Here is a 14,154-nt window from a genome sequence, read left to right as displayed (position 1 = left end):
CCGTCAACAAAGTAGGACGACCGGAACTTTAGGGACGCTTCGCTACAATAAGGCCTTCACTAAAAGAAGTAAACAATGGGTGATCAAACCAGTGTTTGAGGATATGCAATATGAGTTTATTGAGAGACTTATCGTAGATGTCCTCGATAGGCACATACATGGAGTGGTGAACGAACCTATGCAGGGGACAACTGCATTGCCACCCAACATTGCCTCTGTTCCATGTCCACCTAAAGCAGAGCTCATTGAGAAATACACATCACGGTTTAAATGATTGTAATTTGATTGTCTGTTCTCTCGAGTCTCCTCATGTTGCAGGCCCATTGCAATTAAACCAAACAGTAATATAAATCATTTTTACAAAAATTATAGAATGTTTCCGTATTGCAAAAACATGGCCGACCCATAGGGACAATAAAAAAAAAGGCACGCAGACAAGATGTCCCTAAAACTAACTGCAGCTAACTAGAAATGTGTGCTCGCTCAAAGTGAAGGTCAGCTGCTTTGATGTTTTGCTCGGGTGGCGGAACGGCCCACGACCCAATATAAGGTTCTATTGTGATTTGACCTTGACAGGCCGGGACCATCCTGAAAGACTAAGAAAAGATAATGAATAAAATTTCAGAAACGAAACGATGAGCCACGTTCATTAGAAGAAGTAACGTCGGCAAAGAAGGAGTGGTGTTTCGGGTCTGCCCTACACAGAGACACAATGGAAAATGCAAATATAATGTAAGTAACTTTTGATGAGTTTATACCGCAATTTCATTACTATACAGTGGCTTTAAAGACGGGTTCAGTTGTACTTGTTCGTTCTATGTGGCATATTGTTTTCTACCGCGCACTATCTTGAGGAGAAACATCTGCTTTTACTGAAGCACCTCAAAACCTTCCTCTTTGCTTCTGCTTTCTCTCTCCCTCTCCCCTGCTACAACTGGTCCACTGTCTGCGACCTCAGTCCTGGGCCCTTCCACTCTCCACCTGCACTGCCTCCCTGTCAACCCCTGCACTGGGGGACTGTCTCAGTATCCTACAGCCCCCCCTTCCCAGCACTTGTTCTGCACTTACCTTGCACTTGCCACCAGCTGGCCCTATTTATTTATTATTTTATGCTACTTACCTTGTACTCCACTCCCCCCCCCCTCCATGCCTCGCCACGCCTTTAAACACTTGTGTACACCCAGTAGCGCTGTCCTCGCTATGAAATGAATAATTTTAATAAGGATCTGATGGTGAGACTAATTTCATTTTTTATGTTTTTAGGTACATCATTCACTACTGTCTGTGTCACGAGTACCAGACACCGGCGGACGGCTTCTACAGCCGCCAGTTGCTTCTCCGCGTGAACAACGTTACCACCCTGACCATTTTATGGGACGATCGCCAAGTACAAGTATGCCCTTATGCGGTACTAACGGTTAGATGCAACATACCTACCGTTGTGGTGGCCTAGTGCCTCGTTGTTGGAACAGCCATGCGATTATCAGTGCGACCGAAGAGCTTATTTTTATCGTAAACCAACACCCTGTGTACTGCACACGAACATCGCTTCCCTCAAGACGAACTAATTTGGATCGAGAGCAAAGAAAAATGCAAATCGCTGAATATTCTCTAAACATTTGATGTCCAATAAACGTACTTTGCCAAATGTACAATCTTGCCGTTTGCTTTTAAACCACGGTTTCACATTCCGAATTGTGGCGCTGTATTGTGAGATGCTCTAAGACCCTGTGTACAGCAAAGGACCATCGCGTTCCTCAATACGAACTTTTTGGAACGTGAGCAAATAAAAATGCAAATCGCTGAATATTCTCTAAACATTTGATGTCCAATAAACGTACTTTGCCAAATGTACAATCTTGCGGTTTGATTTCAAAGTACAGTTTCATATTCCGAATTGTGGCGCGCAGTATTGTGAGCTGATCTGTGTTGATTTCCGGGGTCTGTGTGGAGTCGCGTAGAAGACGCCTGGGCGCGTTTGCCTACGCAGCTCAGTCACGTCACGGATAGAGGCGGGGAATATGAATGTTTTGATAAAGTCTGTTTCAGGGGCGGGGGATTTGATTTAGTGCCGCAAAGGCAGGTGAGCCAGGTCGATGCGGCGGAATGATAGGATTATCACAAAATGGAGGCTGATTTCGAGTGCGATAAGGGGCGAAAAGTCGGGTAAGGTCCATAGGAAAGTTTCCTACGATCTACCGATTTATGCTTACAAACACATGGCCGACCCGTAGGGACAATAAAAAAAAAGTCCCGGAACTCTCCTTTAAGGGACTCATTCCTTTAGAGTAAGAACTAGCTAGGCATTGCAAATCGAAGAACCTTAGTAAATAAAGGTTTTGAAACTAACATCTTTGAGTCAATGGCTCTCTTGATACCATGCCTGTCTCACGCCCCCCTCTGGTAGCTTCTTAACCATCAGTGGCAGCAGTTAATTTCAGTGAACTTTTCAGTATTCTGCACCCCTCGAACGCCAAACGATGCTTTAGCAAAGAATTATGTCAGCCAACACTTTATGTGGGACCATGTATTATGAACGCATAGTCCTGGAAATCCTTCTTCCAGGTCTCCCATTTTACCAAAGGTTTGCCTGGATTTGCCACGAATTGGGGGTGGTAAGTGTTTCATGATGCTTGGTGCAACACAAAACTCCAAAAACAAATGTTTTTCCTGTACTGGGCAGGAAGCTTTCACTACACTTGTGAGTAAGGAGCCAACTTATGTTCCTGATTTGTACTGAAATGTACCTCAAGCTCATAAACCCAGCAGTTAACAGTACCTGAAACAGCTCTCTCACTGCATACGTTACTTAAGAGGTCTGTTGTGCTTCCTGCATAGGCAACGGTGCAGTTAGGAGATGATGTTCCCAGTCGTTGCCTTAGGAACCAGCTCCAAAAATGCAACATGGGACACACGCCTGACACCGCTGGGTCCTTTTCTTCAATCCTTTGGCCGCACTCTGTAGAAATGCTCCACTGCTATTTCTCCTTCCCCCGATGCATGGGCTCTCATGCGAGCAGCGCTGCCACTCTTCCTGCTGCATGGGTTCTTACCCCTCGTAGCCTTTCCCCGGTGCATGGGCTATCATCCCAGCAGCATCGCCACTCCTCTTCCTGCTGCAGGGTCCCTACCCCTTGTAGACACCACAGAAACCATTGTCTCCACTGGGCCTACTAGGAGCACCGACCACAGGCGTCTTTGCCGAACAACAGCGAGACCACACTTGAACTGCGAGGGAGGGCAGCCCTCACTGCAAGGATGACAGTGGCACCACACTGCCTTCTATGCCCGGGGGCCTATCCAACTTCGCCAGCTTGTTACCATTATTATGCAGGACACCATGCGGTTTAGTGGTGGGTTCAACACACTGTTATTGATGTACAAGTTTAAGTGGTTAACAGGACCCCAGACATCCACTGCATCTACTTCCCTCTCCTTCTCCAACTGCCTCTCCTCTCCAACAGCAACCCATAGAACTCCACAGCATTCTCCCAGCAGGAATGCCCTTGAGAACAAGAGCAGAGTTCAACTATATACAAGGGAGCCTGCAGTGCAATCCTGCAGACATACAGGCATGAAAACAAAGTACAACATAACACCCATCTAAAAGATAGGCTCAAAGAATGCATTTACTTCACAAAAGAATTCAGCAAGCTCAGAATAATTGTGGAAGAATGTGACAAAGATATAGGAAAGTCGGGGATATCATCACATGGGCAATGTTCCTGGGTTCTCAGTATACTGTTCTCAGTATACTAAGAAAATCAATTTGTATTACGAATATGTCCTGTATGTAGAAAATGTGCATGCAATTTAAATGTGTTTTGTATTTAAGTACCATCTTAATTATGTGTTTTAGAGTACGCAAAGTTGTAAGGCATATTGCAGCAGTAAGCACAGTAGATCCAAAGGACTCCTGCGTGGCATAGAAATCTTTATACAATTTCAATGACAGTATTTACAGATGTTTCATTTGACTTATAATAAGGAGATGTAGAGCAATCCAGGAACTAATATAAAAGTTCCAATTAATTTGACCATACATATATTTCACTTTAGTCCTTACATTTGAAATTCAAAGATACTTGCCCGAGTCTGCTGACTGAAAAGGGGAGTTTTCAAACTGTTTACAGGGGGATTCAACTTTTTTCCGACCTACACAGATCGACAATGACCAATACCAAAACATAAAGAGCCTACACAAAGGGCTTTTGTTCAAGTATAAGTCAATTCTGAAGGCCAGCTTGGGAAAACAACAGAAGAGATGGCTGATCGGGGCATTTGGGCTTCAACAGGTTTGTCATGAAAACTGCATTAGCAAAGAAGACAAGGAAAGGTTATGAACGCTATGCACAGCAAAAGACAGCTGCTCTCACACACATTAATATATCATGCAAAAGGAGTAAGTAGGCGATGCACTGCCACTACCACCTTCAGGAAAGTGTCAGCAACTCGAGACTAGAAAACCTGATTCATATTAACATGAGGGAAATCTTACATTAAAAGTTGAATCACTAAATTGATTGCTACGTCGCAACGCAAGCTTGGATCGACATGACATTTTGACAGTTTGTATAGACAAGTTATAGCTACCAAATTATGTAAAAATGATATACTGTGCCACATATGAATAGGTGAAAAACGGCAAAAACCTATTTCACAAAATGTTATCTCAACGTGATAACGCAAGCATCTAAAGAGGCACATCGATGTACAGGACCTGGACCTTAAGCTTTCATGTTCACATCCAGAGCTATGTGTGAAAAACAAAATAGGCTTTTCTTCAGTAGGAGTGGTTTTGACCCCACCCTCCTGAATCAAAGGACTGGAGAACAACACTTGTCACAAGCCACGGGTGGAGTGAGAAAGATAGCTAATTGCATGCACACGTGATAGGGATGATGAAACATGGAGGAGTGACCCCAGGCAGATGGGAGACTAGTCCACTGGGAGAAGGACGGTCAGTCTATGTTGGAATTTGCATTCCAGAAAATACATCTGACGAGAGGGTTTATTGAAGGAATAATTAGAGGTTGACTGTATTCCCAGCTGACCCTCCAAAATCAGAAGCCACATTAGAAAAGGTAATTTAAATCCCTGTCAACCCCAAACTGCCCAGATAAAATGATCAAGGTAACATCTGGGATGATAAAGGAAAGGGAACTGCAGGGAATGCAATGTGAAAATAGGAAACTGGTGGTGATTTCTCAAAGCCCTGTGTAACTCCATCTACATTGAACACAAAGTGAGATGTGGTTTCTTTCAAGCACAATCTACTTTGTATTGATATGTTTTATTGGCTTAAGTGGGTCAAGAGTCATCTTGGGTTATAGTGTAATTGCAAAATATTACTACCTGGGGGAATATCATGCATTAATGCAGCCAGGGGAGGGCCATAGTCAGTTCGGATGTTGGTGCAACAAAAATGAGTATAAAGAATGTTGCAGAGTGCAAACACCTGCATTCCCTTATCTTTAAACACACAAACTGATTAATCTGTAATATGGAAGGGAACGGGGGGTTATAAACATTGTACATGCCTCAGGGGAATACTACATCTTCAGCCTGAAAATACATGCAGGCTTAAAACTACACACAGATACACAAACTGTGCAGGCATACATAAATTGAAAGGCATGCACACCAATAGATTGAACACAGTAGGCACACACAAATGTAAAGCTATGTACATATCTGTAGCCACAGTCACACACACACACACACACACACACACACACACACACACATTGCAACACACATGTTTAATGAAAGTCACAAATGCATGATTAGTGAAAACTGCACCAATGTATTCTGAAAACACAGTATACATGGGGGTTCAGAATAGGGCAAACAAATACTTGTGCATTTTCGAATTTAAACCTGCAGGAGCCTAATTAAATGGACCGTTGTCTACATAGAATGACCTACATATAACTAATACATTTACATTTTTACAATCTTACACCTTCACAGGGCAGTTTGTGTGCATTTGTGCGTGTGTATATATATTAAGTCATTACTCCAGCAACTTTCTCCGATACCATACTTCGCGTAATACTGGAGACAATCTAATGTTTTGAAAACACACTTGCCTCATCCTGACCTGCCATTATTGAGTTAAAATATGTTGTTTAGCCTGAAGCCCATTAAGAATAGAAATGTTTAAAATATATAGTATATTTTAGGATTCAATATATATTTAAATTAAGAGTGAATGCATGGACTGCCAATAGTGAGATTCATATAGGCAGGTAATCTATTTTGGTTGACTATTGAATTTAATATAGTTTTGTGTTGATCTCCATGGTGTAAAGCTGGAGCTTACTTTGCAGCCATCTGTCACGTCGAAGTTTTACTTTTTCTTTCTTTGACAAAAGTGGTTTCTCCTCTGCACCTGGGAACGGGGAAAAAAAGAATAAAAATGTAATCACATGCAGGTGTGTTCTACCACCAAAAACAAGCAATTCTCGCAGTTAATTAGTCATTTACAAAGCACTTCACAGTGTGACAGCAGGCATATCATTTCACCAAAATGCCAGGGGTAGCAGAAGTGACATCATATGAGCCTTGGCCTCTGATAACATCACAGGGAGTGATGTCATTTGACTCCACCCCGAGGTGACAGGAAGCGTTGGAACACAACCTTTTACCCCTTGACAAAACAGTAAGTAACATCACATACCATTGTTCCTAAGTACACTATGAAAGAAATGGTTACAATATCACTGTAACGTGATATACATTTCATACAAGAATGGATCTCCATATGTATCGGCAAAAAAAAAACATGCTATAACTGCAACTTGCGAAAAGCAAAATGCACAGTCCGAAATGGATGCTTATTCTACTCTGAATGCTTTTTGGAGGATTTTGTACGAATTGCGAATTGTGTTTAAGAACAGACTAAATCAGTGACTCGCTCCCTGAAGTGTGCCTGAAATAAACCTTTAATGAGTCTAGCAATTATTGTATAGAATTACAGAAAGAAATTGTTATTCCTATTCTTTCTTATTTAGTGTCACTGCTAAAAGTGTTACACTTATGGTACCCCCTGTTTTTTTGAAGAAGCCCGAAGAAGAAGAAAGCCAGCCACTCTAGCAAGAAAGCCACATGATATTGGCCACAGCCCAGAAGCTTCGAATTGTGTAAAAAAATAATTTTAAAAATACGTTTTTTTTAAACATTTTCTTTTAAGGGTAGCAAGGGAGACCACGGGGTAGCAAGGGAGAACTCGGGGGGTCGCAAGTTCGACCCCTGTTGACCCCGAAATGACGTCCCTATGTGACAGAAAGGTCCTATGAAAACTGACCAATGAATAACATGCTTAATAAACACCAACCTATTAAAGTCTGAATGTTTTTCATGATACTTTGTCCTTTTTTTGTTGCTTTTGTTATCCAGTTTGGTTGATTTTGTCTAGATCAGTTTACCAGGAAACTCCCCATACTGTTGTAAATGTAAAACACAGAGAGTGGACAGGGCTAAAAGAGGAACTAAACAATGGCACAACGTAATCTACCATGGAAACAACAGCATGCAATAATTAGGCCCTTCCTTACTCCCTCAGCTGCATGCTCAAGTTTGAGCTGAACACTCAGGTGATTCCCTCCGCTGTACACGTGCTCATTATTAAAAACGGATGAGTGACACTTGCGAAGGACTCAATCTGTGACCTTTGTGCTGGAAAATCTCCTTTCAGATATCAGGCCTTCATTGCTACGATGGTTGAGCTGCTCAGCCGACACAAGGCATTCAAGCTCGTTTTGATGACTGCCCATAATTGTAAAATGTGTAGGCTGCGCAAATCTGTCTTTTCCCCCCATTTTCAATGGGAAGCGGCTGCTGCACTATTTAAAATAGAAACCCTATCAGAACAAGCTCACGCATGGGAGTGGAATTCGTACAGCCCAATCCCATGAAAAGAACATTTCATTAACATATTGTCCCCCATGACAATTGGACAATATGTAAAGTCTGTAAGGTTTCTTTGGATTTGAACTATTGTGTAGCTTGGAGCATCATTGCTACCAAATGTGCGCTTGTGACTCGGCTACACGGGTCCAGCAACTGCGTGTTGGTTGCATTGTGGTGCGAGAATCCTATTTCCAGAGTGACCACCTTTTAAAACTGAAATTTTGGTCTGCTAGGAAAGATTTTCTTTTGCCAACTTTCCCTCCATTGATATCAAGGAAACCCCCAACATTTTGCAATTTGATTTCTGTTCTGACTTTTGGAGGCAAGTAAAGCCTTGCTTCCCTTGCTAGTCTCATCTCTGTTGGGAGCACTGGTCGCTCTTGGCTCCTGGCTTGAATTTGGGATAAAAGGATGAGCCCTGTCGCTCTTGCTCAGATCGTTGTTTGGGGCCAAGACCCCTATGAAGAGTTGTAGCCTGAGGATGGCCATTGAAGACATCAGGCATTTTCTCCACCCAAGTCCCAGTGAAGGCCTGGATCAATCCCCTAACAACCACTTAGCCAGACCCAAAACCAAACCCGAAAATGACCACAGAACCCACAGCCACTGAATCCCCTGCATCGGAAACAATGATAGATGCAAGAGGGCCCACAAATCTATGAATCCTAGGGGTAGTTTCTAGGTTAAAGGTAGGAAAAGGGAGCGTTTGCATCCCCGTTTCCAACCCCCCCACCCCCGGCCATAGAGTTGTAAGGGGACAAAATCCTCGCCCTATTGCTCCCTTGTCTGGTCATGATCGGTGGAGTTCTGGCCAAGAATCCCCCATGGTCTTCCCCTAGAGGTGGGATTGGGAGAAGACCCCCTAATCTTTTGAAATGATCTTTGTTTCTTCAATACTGTAACACTTTACGTGCCTGTTAGATTTGCCAATATTTGTTCTTCTCTTCTACAGATCTACACCCCTTACAACAGGTTTTACCTGGGACTTGCGACACTAGGCCTTTGCGGGAAAGGATTTCTCAAGTGGTAGGGGCCTTAATAAGTCAGGGTAATCAATGTCCATTACTTTAACATTGCTTTACTGTTGCTTTGCATCGCTCCTGAATTGTTTCTCATTCTCTTTACTATCTAAGGTTTCATGTTTCATTGCCAAACTGTTTTTAAAGCAATGTGGGGGTGATATCTAGTGAGATCACCAGCTGTGGATGCATGTATGGTCATATGTTGGATTTAGCAGTACTACTTACCTGTGAGCGTGAAGGTCAAAAAGTGTGTTTAATGCTTACTGTCTCATTTGATTTATGCGAGTGCTGTGTATGTGCCGGACTGTAGCTTTATACCACACCCACACCTCCTGAAAACTATTCCTTACTGCTCAGCTACACTGCCTTGACAAAGTTTGGCTAGGTCCAAGTGCCTTTTACACTGTTCGCTAAATAAGGTGTGCTCTCAGAACCCTCCCAAGGACTGGTTCTGAAAATCCATCTGAACAATGCCCACCTGCAGTTAGCTGACCATTAAAATGCATTGGACTGAAATACGATCCTAGACAGCCACAGAATTAAAAGTCTTGTTGTTGGACCAAGAACGAGTGGAAAGTTCCATTCGGTGTCCGGACATTTCATCGAAAAAAATTTGTCGACAGGACATTTGGCCGACGTAATTTCGGCGAAAACCAAATGGTTGAATTTTTTTTTTATTTATATATATTTTTTTAAGGTTGTAGTTTAGGGAAAAAAGGGTTTTTTAGAAAAAAAAGGGGGTTGGGGGGGACCCCCCCGGGGGGGGACCGCCCCCCAAAAAAAGGGGTAAAAATAATTTTAAACAAATTTCGACCATTTGGTTTTCGACCAAATTGGTTCGACCATTTGTCCAGTCGACCAATTTTTTTCGATCAAATGTCTGGTAACCGTTCCATTCAATGCAAACGATTTTCACATGGGTCGTTTATAATACTCAGAGAAATGGCTTTAGGTCAGTGAGCCAAAGAGGAGCGATTAACTTCAATTTGGTCTTGAGTGACAAACCAAGAGAATCGGTCTGAAATTGGCACACCTTATTGTCACAGTGAGTAGATTATTCAGGTGGCAACAAATACACAATTTATCGCTGTGCAAGAACATGTACTGCTGTTGTTTTTCAGTTACTTGTACATAACTGAAGTAGTCATGCTAAATTATTGTAACATAATTGTGGTAATAATCTAAAGCTTCTTTCATTTTAGCCAGTAAAATAGCTCAGCAGTTGAGTGCTCGCTGTTGCGATCTGAGCGTGATCTGCAGGTCGCAGGTTCTAATCCCGGCAAGGCCAACTCAGCCTTTCATCCTTCCGAGGTCGATAAATGAGTACCAATTTCGGTTGGGTGATATTGTATCTAAATATGTGCTCTGTAAAGCGGTTTGGATAAAGGCGCTCTACAAATAACACATCATTATCATTATCTTTGTTTAGACCCCATGCTACTCTTTCAACTGCAAGGCCAGAATACCTAATGGTGAGGCGCCTAAGCCCGCACTGGTCCTTCCCCAGCAGCTAGCTGCCTAGTCACCCTGGGTCGCACACGAAACACGACCTGGGCTTCCAATGGCTCGCAGTGGCACACTAGTCTTCCTTACACCCCACCACTCTGCAACGTTGCATCCTGCACCCTCGTCCTGCACATGGGGTGCTCCTTCGGATACATTGAAATTTGCACTGTGTGTCAGCTCTCTGTGAGGCAAGATCAGCCTCATCCTCGCTGCTGGCCGCATCTCACTCTCTGCACGACTTCCCAGCCTCTTCTCTAGACAGCGTCCACACTGAGGGCTTGGTGGGGGCCTGCCCATGGTGCCGACCCCAAGGAAAGCACTTTTTTTCCTTCAGCCACCTGGCTCTCTCGTAACGGTTCCCACTTCCCCAACAGTTCTGGCTTTGTCCATTGTAGCCAGGCCACTTGGGTGTGATACGCCTACTCTGTTACTTCAGGATTCCACATCCTCCCCATACTGTGCAATGCTCCAAATGCAGCCATTTTATGGATAAGGTCGGTCAAACTGGAACCCGAACATTCATAATCCTGCATTCCCCACAATAAAATAAATACCTTCAGAAACAGCACATTTGTGTGTTTGTTTACTTGTTTTTCTTACAACTAGCAGCTCGCCCTCCCCCAAAAATACCAGGCACATTTGAGCCAGGGGTTACACACACTTAAGGAAGTCTTGGAAAGTTTTTCTTCAGGTTTATAGACCTTCCTCGCCAATCCCCAAGCGATCACGCCCTGCGTCATCTTCAACGGGCGTTACCCCGTCCACACCGGCAGCCTCGTGATGCACATGCATTACACTGGGAGTTGTTTCACGAGATAGACCTGGCGGGCCGGAAATTCAAAACAGCTGCACTCAGTTGGAAACTAGTGTCTGCTTCTCAGGATGCGAACAGTACCCGCCCTCCTCCGAGAGACAAAATGCTTCCCAGATGGCCCACTTGTCGTATAGGGCACCTCCAAAGTCCAACTGCCACATCTGGCCTATTGATTAAGGCTACGTCGGCCGCATGAACTGGCACGTTACCTGGTAAAACCGACCTCGCTTGATAGAACCCTGAAATCGCTGATGTGGTATGTAATGTACCACTAAACTATGGAAAGAAAGACGAGCACGGCCTGAGGAGGACATGGCTCGCACATGAAAACAACCAAGGAGCCCATCTAACCAATGGCGTCACGTACACAATTCCAATACGGGCGGCTAAGAATAACGTCACTCGATTAATTTTCGGTACGCCATCGCAAGTAATCCCTTCAACAGAATGTTGCCAAAATATATTGTTTATATCCCAGGCACACATTTGACATGTTTCATGTTCCTGAGTTTAGTACTCGTCAAAGAAGTGTATACATCTTTTTTTTTCACAAGGTTACATTAAGGTCTTCTCAATAATTCAACATCAGTGATAGTCTTGGAGCTAGGAGCCAAGAATCGCTGGAAGTGGGCCCGACCTGAACAGAGAGCCAAGATTTAATCCTGCGACTGTTTATTAAACCTCCGGCTCTGTTATGACTGAGGAGGTACTGACGGAGTGACTTACTGTTGTATTCCATTACATTTCTGGATAGTGGTTTCGCGTGCGCAACAGGAGGGTTCCAGGAATAGGGCGGAGGGGGACGAGTCTGCATGCTCGCAGACGTCCCCGAATGGGGTGATTCTGGCTACGAGTGTGCGGCATATACCGGCATCTCTGGTTTGAGTTCTTGGGATGCCTTCCCCAATGCTCACTCCTTTCACCCCAGACCTACTGAGTTCGCTGCAGGGGCATGGTCTAAAGTCAAAGACGATTCAATTTATTTTCTTCTGGGCATTTATTTATTGATCGCAACACATGCTACGTGAAGCAATTATTTGGATGTTTAGCACGTCAATGGAAACCAGAACCTCAAGACAAGGGGCAATGCCAAAAGAGCTGCAGGAAAGAAAGCTATGTTTTGACGTAGCTAACCGCAGCTAGCGAGTGCAACAGGGCGGGTGCTGCAGGGCGTGGCTTTCCTGGGGGAGGCTTCGCATCCAGGTTACCGCCATGTGGGCTCCTTAGTGATACAGGGGCAGATGAGGTCATACTGTGACCAACAAGTGTGCACAGAGCCACAATGTGCAAGATTCTCAAACAAATCGCGCATATTGTTTCATTAGCGCTATTTTTGAGAAATGCGCAGGTTGCCTTAGTCACAAAGTAGGGCGCGATGGAGGGCCTGGGGGGGTTTTGAGAAATGCGCAGGTTGCCTTAGTCACAAAGTAGTACTTTGAAAGTACGGCGCGATGGAGGGCCTGGGGGGGGGGGGTTAGGCGCAGGGTGGGGTAAGAAACGGCGCAAAAAAGCAAAGGAAGGGGCAGCCAGGCAGCGCCCCCACGCCTGGCGTTGCCAGGGAACAACCAAAACAGGGAAAGGTGTGAGGGGAAAGCAACAGGGGGGCCGGGGGAAGTCCTGCCCCCCCCAAGGGTACAACAAAGGAGCAGAGAAGTATAAGTAGACCCATGCAAGGTAGGGGAAGCACAAACCAGGTAAGGAGCTCACCTCATTCGGGTAGGCTCCTAGGGACTGGACAAGGGGGAGAAGGAAACGTTTTTGCCACCCAACCCACCCTGCAAAAACAAAGAAAAGAGAAATAAGGAGGAGCCGGAACGCTGAGTACTTTCTTCGGTACACGGTAGAAGCAAGTCGTAGGCGGTGGCACGTGTCTGGGAACGGATGCCCAAGGGTAACAAAGACTTGCTGAGGAGAAGGCTGGGTATCTCCAACCCTGGACACGAAGTGCCCAAAAGCAATTGTTGTGATGTATTCTGTTTGTGTTACTTTTGGTGTTATTGTCTGTAGAAAATAAACAAGCCTACGGCCTATAATTTTTCCACAGCCAAATCTGTCTCATGTTATTCCATAGTCAGGGTATAGGGAACTAGAGCAAAGGGGGGCCCACACTACTCAGCCTAAGGTGGCTGAGCATTTCAGGAGTTCGGGGCTGGACAGTGGCGAAAAGATGTACTGTCCAGTCCCCTTGCATCCATTTCTGTCAGGAGCGTGAACATGTCACAGAGACAGGCCCATAATGATCGAAAAGAAAAACGCATTTCCATCCCCCAAACTGCGATTTAACCAACTGTCACACTTCGAAGACAAATCACAAGAGGGTCCGAAGTGACCCCAGCCATCCCCCGGGCCTTTTGAAAGAGGTGCCGGGGTATGACCGTAATTTCAGGGCATTTAAAAGCACATCCACTTTATGAATTCTGGGTGCGCTTTTAAATGCAGTGAAATTGACACTTATTTGCGCAAAGGGGGTAAGGAGGTACATCTGAATGAGCGCGTCCAATATCCGCTCAAATACCCCTTGAGAATTGGACTGATACTTTATTTGGCACAAGTGATAAAAAATTATAATACATCTAATATACATTTTAAACACAATAGTTCATACACAATAAACGTTAAAAGAGCATCCCTTGTAGCTCCTGGTTCCCGTGTGGTAGCTCCTGCCTACAGGGTGACGCCAGACACCCAGGAGCTGGGTTTAGCTTCTGCTCGTCGAATCTCAATTTCGAACCCTGCAGCCATTCCCATCTCCCCCTGGTTTGCCACCTTCTGTGCAGATAAAGGGGTTTAAGCCACCTTGTGGAATCTCAAATTCATTGGGCCTCTTGCTTCCCCTTTCCCTGGGAAATTGGAGTTCTTTTTTCCAGTGCAGTTTTAGTGCCAAATCGTTTTTTTGCA

At 44.5% G+C, this 14,154-nt stretch overlaps 1 protein-coding gene across 2 annotated transcripts in view; it reads right to left on the bottom strand.

Annotated features, from left to right (window-relative positions):
* SLX9 (SLX9 ribosome biogenesis factor) overlaps positions 1-14,154 on the bottom strand; it is a 700,441-nt gene that overhangs the window by 87,975 nt on the left and 598,312 nt on the right. For both annotated transcript variants that reach the window (XM_069615852.1, XM_069615853.1), the window contains exon 3: positions 6,326-6,394. In XM_069615852.1, coding sequence (XP_069471953.1) covers positions 6,326-6,394 — 69 coding nt within the window. The remainder of the gene's footprint in view (positions 1-6,325; positions 6,395-14,154) is intronic.

The sequence above is a fragment of the Ambystoma mexicanum genome, chromosome 9 (genome assembly GCF_040938575.1).
Source record: "Ambystoma mexicanum isolate Mex_15411 chromosome 9, UKY_AmexF1_1, whole genome shotgun sequence".
NCBI lineage: Eukaryota > Metazoa > Chordata > Amphibia > Caudata > Ambystomatidae > Ambystoma > Ambystoma mexicanum.
The sequence above is the reverse complement of the archived record's forward strand: the minus strand, read 5'-3'. Positions and strand labels throughout refer to the sequence as shown.